Below are 10,000 nucleotides of genomic sequence, written 5' to 3' on the forward strand. Positions count from 1 at the left end.
ATTTTTTTTTTATATTTTTTTTTTTTTTTTTTTTTTTTTTTTTATTTTTATTTTTTTTTTAAATTTTTTTTTTTTATTTTTATAATTTTTTTTTTTTTTTTTTTTTTTTTTTTTTTGGCTAGTTCGTGTACCATAAAAATATATTACATGAATGTTAATAATTTTTTTTTTTTTTTTTTTTTTTTTTTATAGCTAGTACATCAAAACATAAAAATAAAAAATAAATAAATAAAAATTCATTTCATGTTAATTATAATAATTATTATTATTCTATTTATTTATTATTTTATTTTTTTCATTTTTTTTTTTTTTCTTGGTTGTTGACACTGTAATGTAATTATAAATATTCAATATATTTTTTTATATTATTTTATTATTATTTCTTTTTTATGAATATGAAAAATTCTAATTTAAAAAAAAATTAAAGACAAAGCATATTATTCTTAGTAAACAAAAAAAAAAAAAAAAAAAAATACCAATAAAAAATGAAAATAAACATATAAAATTAAAATAACACATAAATATAAAAATATAATATTTAAAGAATGATATCAATATTTTGATTACTCTTTTTTTTTTTTTTTTTTTTTAATAATATGTATAAATAAATCCCTCTATATAATATTACTGGTGTTTATATGAATCACAAATTGAAAATATAATCTGTAAAATGCATATGTTAGTAGTTCGGTTCTTGTACTTTTTATTTGTATTAATTTTTTTTTTTTTTCTTTTTTAAATAAATACACATAAAAATATATAAATAAAAATACAAAAAATATAATGGTAAGAAGAAAAATATGTACACAGATATATTTGGTAATACATACTATTATTCATATAATAATATTTTTATTATATTATGTAAACAAATATATATATATATATATATATTTATATATAACATTATTTTGTGTACACATTCGATTATATATATATATAAAGAAAATCAAACAAATAATTGGTCTAAAAAAAAAATGTCAATATATAATTTTTTAATTCTCCAAAAATGTGTAATATGTTAACAATAATTTATTTTACTATTATTAAAAAAAAAATAAAAAAATGCATTTTTCAAATAATATATTTCTTTGTTATAATTAATATATATATGTATAAAAGAAAATAATTTAGATATGTCCTTTCATAAAAAACATTACAAAAACAAATATTTTCAAATTAAAATAATTTATTTTTAAATTTTTATTAAAAATAAAAATGAAATAGAAAAATAATTTTTTTTTTTTTTTTTTTTTTCTTAAATATATTAATAATAAATATTAAATGTGCACTTGAATAGATGTAAAAAGTATACATATATAATATATATATATAACTTTTATGTATGCATATACATACTACTAATATATTTATATATACATATATATATATATATATTATATATGTATGGAATATATTATAGTACTATATTATATATATATAATATATTTTATATATGTACATATTATAATATATATAATTTTTTTTTTTTTTTTTTTTTTTATTATTTTATTTTATTTTATTTATATATTTTTTCATCTTCTTTATTAAATTTCTTAATTCTCATAATATATTTGAATAAAAATTTAGATTTTCTATAAATAAAACTAGATACAAGTTCAAATTAATATTTCTTATGAATTTAAAATAAATTGTTATTTATGATTTATATTTATATAATATGTTGGAAAAAATTCAATGTATTCTATCTACAATTTTTTTTTTATCTTACAAATCTTTATAAATCTAATAATATTATATATATAAGATGAGTAAAACAAAGGACGAAAAAAAAAAAAAACAATTGTAAAATACAAAACATACTGATTTGTATATTATTTTAATAATTAAGCTCAGATAATAATTAAGTATATACATAAATTTTTTTGTTTCATATGAAAGTAAAATCTATGATATTGAAATAAATGCATTTTATATATTTTATTATAGCGCATTGTGCGAAAAAGAAACATATAATTGAATAAATTTAAATAAGTAAAAACTTTATATATAATATACATTTGTATATTTATATAGAAGGATTTATTATAATAATTAAGAACCCTATTTATATATACACACACATATATAAATATATATATATATATAGATATATTTATTTATTTATTTATATTTTTATTTATATTCGTTTTATTTTATTTTATTTTATTTTATTTGATTTTATATTATTATCTTGTATATAATTATATATAAAAACGTATGATAAAATATGGACAATTCCAATAAAGGTATATAAAAAACAATTGAAAGGATCCCTTAATAAATGTGTTAATATATTTACTCATAACATTATAATATAATAGTGTGTATAAAAAATATACTATAAAGTATAATAAGACGATAAAATAAATACATGGTTATTTTAACCTGGTGTTTTATTTATATAATATAATTTGTAATGCTTATAATATTTTCATTTATTTAATTTTTTTTTTGTACAGATAATATAATTAAAATAAATGTTGGAGGGAAGATTTATATGACTACTTTTAATTTAATATGTCGATATAAAAGTTCCTATTTGTACGAAATTATATTAGGTAATTTATTTATTTTATTTTTTTTTTTTTTTGCATATATTTAAATTTTAATATCATTTTTATAATACAACATGTTTTGATTAAAACAAAATATATATATATATATATATATATTATTTGTTTTATATTTTTCTTTTTTCCTTTTTAAATACTTTGAAGAATAAATCTGATTCTTCTTGTAATTACAACTGTCGCACTTATGTAATAATGTGTTACTCTATATATATTATTATTTGGAATGATATGTATTTATAAATATTGTATATATGTTTATATTACTAACCTTCCTATTTATACTTATCATTATATTTTTTTTAATTTTTTTTTTTTTTTTATTTGTAGATAACTATAATAAGGAGGAAATATTTATAGATAGAAATGGTATACTGACATGAATAAATAAATAAATAAATAAATAAATAAATATATATATGTAAAGTTGTATATATTTAGTATGGTCATTTTATTGTAAATATAAAGATACGAATGTATTTATAATTATATATATATATATATATTTTTTTTTTTCATTAGGTAAGCGCTTTGAATATATTTTAGACTTTTTAAGGGATGGTGTTTTGATATGTGAAAATGATATAAATGTGCTTACAAGGATATTAATCGAAGCAATATATTTTAAGTTATTTAATTTAGTAAAGATTATAAAGAAAAAGATTTGTGTATTATATTCTAACATAGATAATAATATAAGCAAAAAGATTTTTAAAGGTATTTTTAACACTATTGAAAAAAAAAAGAAAAAAAAAGGTTATATTGAAGAAGCATGTAAATTAAGAAAATTATCAGAGAGCATTTCTGAGTTTAATGACATGAAATGTTTTAATGTAAAAAGGAGGAAAAAATCGTCTATAAACTTTTGTGATAATATAATTAATATGGATAATCCTTTAAAAAAAGAGAAGAAAAAAAAAAAAAAAAAAAAATCACATAGTGATGAAGAAGAATATGATGAGAACAAAATGGAAGATGGAAAAAGTAAGGAGAATATAATATATGATATAAAATATAAAGAGAAAGATATGGAGAAAAAAAAAGGAGAAGATAAAAATAATGAAAATAATATGAATAAAGAAATATCTAATTATATTAATAGTAATGCTCTTAATATATCAGAATCTATGAATTGTATAGGAAGTTATAATAATATGTCTGTTCCAAATGATATACAATATAGAAGCGTAGATAATATATATAAAGAAAGAAATAATAGAAATATAACATATGTAGAATCTAATAAAATAATAAATAATGATAATATATTTGTATCAAATAGAAATAATACCATTGATTATAATATAACAAATAGTTTTATAAATAACAAGGAACAAATTAATGATAATAAAATATCTACTCCTTCAAATAATATTATGATAAATAAAAACAAGGACAACTTTTTGCCCATGCCAAATATGAAATTAAAAAATGTCGACAATAAGTATGTTTCCTTTTCTGAAAGAAATAATATATTCTTTTATAACAACAGTGGTATAATTAAAATTAAAAAAAAGTTGAAAAATATGTATATGTATATATGTATATGTATATATGTATATATGTATATGTATATATGTATATATGTATATGTATATATGTATGTATTTATGTTTATATTTATTTATATATTTATTTATTTTTCTCGTGTATTTTCAGAGAATCTATCTTGTAATAAACAGGATATATTGTATGACAGTTTGTCGAGAACACCAAATAAAAGTAACCATATGAACTATCAAAAATATGCAAACTATAGTAGAGAGGCGAATTGTAATTATAATAATAATAATGCAACTAATTCATCAAATGATATATTAGTTTATTCAGAAATAGATGACGTAGAAGAAACATCACCCTTTCCAATAGTTTCAAATGTTAATTTAGGAGAACAAATATTTAGTACTACTGTAGATTTTTAGTTGTTCTTATAGTTTTTATATATTTATTTTTTTGTTATTGTTCAAAAGATGGTTCTTTTTTTTTCAAAATGTATACAAACGGGACACACATAAAAAAATATATATATATATATATATATATATATATGTGATCTTTTGAAAGTACATTTTTTTTTTTTTTTTTTTTATATATATATATTTTTTTTTTAACCCTTTTTTTTGTTTATAAAAAGATACAGGTTCGACCTGTTGAAGGGTTTTAACGATGTATATAAAAAAAAAAAAAAAAATGGAGAAAATAAAGTACTTTGATATTTGTTATATTTATAATCGTATACATATTTTTAAATACTTATTTAAAAATATATTTAATAATTTATTCGAAGCATATGAAAAATATATACATAAATATATATATATAAATCATAATAATAATATTTTTGAGGATGTATGAATAATACTTAAAAATAAGTACAATTTAATTATATTAAACCCAATAGGTTTATTTAATATATATATATATATATATATATATATTTTTACTGTTTCATAAAAAAATAATTTTATTTTCAAATATAAATAATGTACAAGAAGGTTTATGAATATAATAATTCAATATTTATCAACTATTAACATTATTAACATGTATTTTCTTTATTTTTAAAAATTTATATAATTAAAAAATTTCATGTTATAATTTAAAGTGATTTAATTTTTTCCTTTATTTGTACGTAAATGAAAAAAAAATGTATCATCAAGAAGAGAATAATAAATAATAAGTTTAACATATATATATAAATATATACATATATATATAATATATATATATATATATAATATATGTAGTATCATATTATTCGGAACACTGTAGCATTAATTTTTTTTTTCTTTCTTTTTAATTATAATTATAAATATGAATGCATAAAAAAGAAAATATTATATATATTATATATTTATATATACATAATGGTTTTTAAAAAAAAAAAAAAGAACCAAATAAATAAATAAATAAATAAATAAATATATAAAGAATAAATATCATTGCCCCAAGAGCATCTATTATTTTATTATATAAATATTAATAAAATTATACTATATATATATATATATATATATATTATATTTAATATATATATTTTTTATATATTTTATTTTGTTAGTAACATTATAAATTGTTAGGTATTTTTTTCACTCATTTATTGTAATGACTAATTATGTAAAAATAAATTCATAGAATTTAATAAATAAAAAAAAAAAAAAAAAAAAAAAAAAAAAAAAGATGAATTGATTAATTTTAATATAAAAGAAACCAGTGAAAAAAAAAACTCTGTCGATATATATTTTTTTTTTTTTTTTTTTTTTCTTTATTGAAAATGTTTTTAGAACATTGTGTTATAAAAAGATAAAAATTTTTGAGAACATATAAATATATATAAATATATTTATATATATATATATAATATATATATAATTAAAAAGTATATTTTTTATTCTTTCCTATGTTTATATTATATATAAAAATAATACATATTTGTAATAATATATAATTTAAAATATATTATATGAAATTATTAAATATATTAATTATATATATATAATAAATACTTATTATTATAATCTTTAATAAAAACTATTGAAGGATAAAACTATACATATATATATATGTATATTATATATATAAAATATGTATATATGTAATATATATATTATATAATATATATATATAATATATATATTATATATACGTATAAAATATTTTTATATTATTTTATAAAAAAATATATAATATTATGTATCACTGCATATATATATATAAAATTATATTTTATTTTTATATATGTATTTCTTTTTATTATTATATATTTTTAATCTGTATATATATGAAAAAAAATAATAAATAATAAATAAAATAAAAATAAATAAAAATTATTTTTTATTTTTCATATATATAATTTCTCAAAACTAGTTTGTTATCATTTAACCATTACTCCTTTTTTTTTTTTTTTTTTTTTTCCTTGGTTTTATTGCATAAAAATAAATTTTTATATTTTTTTATAATATATTTTTTATTATAAATATTTAAAAAATATATATTCATTGTTATTATCACTTTTTGTCATTATATATTTATATATATATTATAAATCATTGTTTTTATATGAATATATATATATATATATATATATAATCTTTTTATTTTTATGGTAGTAGTAATATGTTAATTATATATATAATATATATGTATGAATATTTTTTTTTTTTTTTTTTTAATTATTGAAAATATTACTACACTTAATTTAACAAAAAAAAAAAAAAATATTATATATAATTATATATATATATATATGTATTTTTTTTTTTTTTTAAGGTTTATATATAAAATAATATATTTGTTCGCTTGAATAATAATAATAATATATATATGTATTTATTTTAGAATTATTTGTTCGTTTTATTCATTTATTTGAAAAAAAAAAAAAAAGATAACCTTTTTGTCAATATTCTTATATAAATATATTAGGTTCTCATATATTATATATAGTATGCCTGTTTTGAATAACTTTTAAAAAGAAAGAAGAAAATGGATATTATTAATTTTAAGAAGAGATTGTATAACTTTTTAGAGAACGAGGATAAGATAGAGTTCGAGATTGATAAGGTAGATGAATTAAAATATTTTGAAGAAATAAAAAGTACTGGAAAAAAGAATTCAAGTAATATATATAGGCCATATAATTATAAGTTAAATAGTGAATTAGAAAAGGCTAAAGGTTTTCTTGGTATTCCAGCTAGTTCAAAATATGATGTATTTTGTTTTTTTTGTAAATATTATTATAATAAAGATCTTTTAGGTGAAAGGAAAAAAGAAATACGAGGAGATAATGAAGTTGTATTAGGTGAATATACATTTAAAACATATGGACAAGTTAAAAATGAAATTGAAATATTTGCATCAGCATTATATCAGTTTGAAGAAATTGAATATAATATATTTAATGATAATGGAATTTATAATCAATTTAAGATATTAGGTATATGGTCAAAAAATAGAAGTGAGTGGTTTATTACAGATGTAGCTACTTCAGCAATAAATTTTGTAACAGTACCAATATATGATACTATAGGTTTAAACTCTGTTATATATATTTTTAAAAAAACTAATATGAAAGTTTGTTGTATAGAAGCAGAGAAATTAGAATCTTTAATTAAGATGAAAGAAGAATTAGTAGATCTGAGTATTTTAATTATTTATGACGAATCGAATGTAAAAGAAGAATTGAAAGAAAAAGCAAAAAATGTTGGATATAAATTATATTATTATAAAGATTTAATAGATAAATATAAAAATAGAAATGTAATTCCTCAATGTGATATGTATGACCATGCGTTTCATAAAGAACATAATCCAAATATAGCTTTTTATGAGAAACTAAAAAAAGACCAAGAAAATTATTACAACAATAGTAATAATAATAATAATAATAGTAATAATAACAATAGTAATAATAACAATAGTAATAATAACAATAATGAGAGTGAAAAAATGAATACAAATAATCGTAGTATAGATGATAGAAATAATTATTTAATGAAGCAAATAAAAAAAAATAAAGGTAGTCTTAATGATGTTTGTACTATTATTTTCACTTCTGGTTCTTCAGGGACACCTAAAGGAGTTATGATTACTCACAATAGTTTTATAACATTTTTACAAGCATATCTTATTGATGGTAATAGATTAGGTTTAAAAAAATATGATGTTATTTTTAGTTATTTACCTCTTGCACATGTATATGAACGTTTTATTGAATATGCTGTATGCTTCTTTGGACATAAAATTGGATATTTTTCTGGCAATATTAAAGAATTAGTAGGTGATATGAATGAACTAAAACCAACATTTTTAATAACAGTACCAAGAATATTACAAAAAATTCATGATAGTGTTATGGAAGGATTAAAATCAAAATCATTTATTGCTCGTAATTTAGTTAAGACAGCATTGAAAAATAAAACAAGTGCATATATGAAAAATTCTAGAAAGTTCCATTCAAAAATATATGATTTAATATTACAACCTATACGAAATAAATTTGGAGGATGTATAAGAACACAAGTAATGGGTTCTTCATCAATGGATAAAAATAAATTAGTTGATTTACAAATGATTTTTTCTTCACCTATATCAGAAGGTTGGGGTATGACAGAAGTGGGTGTAGGATTTTTACAGAATAGATTTGATAGTACTAAAGGAACAATTGGTGGTCCATTTGCCAATGTAGAATTTAAAGTAATTAAAGTTCAAAATATGAAATATGATCCAAAAAGTTATCCAAATAAAGGTGAATTATGTGTAAAGGGAAGTGGTTTAATGGTAGGATATTTTAGAGATGAAGAATTGACCAAAAAATGTTTTGATGAAGATGGCTTTTTTTTAACAGGTGATGTTGTAGAGGTTAATGAAAATAATGCATATGTAAAAATTATTGATAGAGCTAAAAATATATTTAAATTAGCTCAAGGTGAATATATAGAACCAGAAAAGTTGGAAAATTTATATAGTAATAGTATTTATATAGAAAATATTTTTGTACATGGTTATAGTTATGAAAATGAACTTGTTTCTATTATTGTACCGAACCAAATTATGCTTTCAGATTATGCCAAAAAAAATAATTTAAATCTACCTTATGAAGATTTATTAAAACATGATATTATTATTAAACTATTTCAAGAAGAAATCCTAAATATATCAAAAACTTATAAACTTAATGGAATTGAAAAAATACATCTTTTCCATTTAACACCTACACCATTCTCTGTTGAAAATAAACAATTGACACCAACTCATAAAATTGTAAGACATGTCATTCTTTCAGATTATAAGAAAATTGTAAATGATCTTTATAAATCCAGGAATAAATAAAAAAAAATAAGAAAAAATAAGAAAAAATAAGAAAAAATAAAATAAAAAATGGTGGAATTAAAACAAACCAAATGTTATATAATAATATCATATAAATAAATATATATGCACTTATCAAAAGAGGCAAAGAATTGTTTGAAATATAAAACTTAATAAATGTGATACATTTGTGATTCAAAATATGTCTATATGATATATTAAATGGCTGCATCATATATTTATATATATATGTATATAATTTTATGTGTGCATATTTTGTTTTTTTTTTTTTTTAATATTCTTGGGAGAATTTTAAGAACAAATTTTCTCATAATTATTCAATAAAAAAAATATATATAATTTTTATTATGCTACAAAATATGTACATAAACATATTGTAATTATGTTTATTATATATATGTATAATTTTTTATTTTATTTTATTTTTTTTTTTTTTATCCTTTATTTTTTTATTCGTTAAATTTATATACATTGTAAGTGTGTAAATAAAATATACTGAGAATATTTTCTTGTTGTAAGATTGATTATTATTATTATTTTCTTTTTCTTTTTTTTTTCTGTTACAAAAGAAAAAAAAATGTGCATTTCTATTAAATGAA

General features: G+C 16.4%; 2 protein-coding genes across 2 annotated transcripts; both read left to right on the forward strand.

The window, feature by feature from the left end:
* Positions 1-2,230: 2,230 nt before the first annotated feature.
* Positions 2,231-4,495, forward strand: PGSY75_1238700 (hypothetical protein; the record flags this gene model as incomplete). Its single annotated transcript, XM_018786955.1, has 5 exons — positions 2,231-2,249; positions 2,463-2,561; positions 2,904-2,942; positions 3,096-4,067; positions 4,233-4,495. The coding sequence occupies 5 exons, from the start codon at positions 2,231-2,233 to the stop codon at positions 4,493-4,495; spliced, it is 1,392 nt and encodes a 463-aa protein (XP_018640820.1).
* Positions 4,496-7,055: 2,560 nt separating this feature from the next.
* On the forward strand, positions 7,056-9,401 carry PGSY75_1238800 (acyl-CoA synthetase; the record flags this gene model as incomplete). Its single annotated transcript, XM_018786956.1, has 1 exon — positions 7,056-9,401. The coding sequence occupies one exon, from the start codon at positions 7,056-7,058 to the stop codon at positions 9,399-9,401; it is 2,346 nt and encodes a 781-aa protein (XP_018640821.1).
* Positions 9,402-10,000: the final 599 nt, after the last annotated feature.

Source organism: Plasmodium gaboni, chromosome 12 (assembly GCF_001602025.1).
Source record: "Plasmodium gaboni strain SY75 chromosome 12, whole genome shotgun sequence".
NCBI classification, from domain to species: domain Eukaryota; phylum Apicomplexa; class Aconoidasida; order Haemosporida; family Plasmodiidae; genus Plasmodium; species Plasmodium gaboni.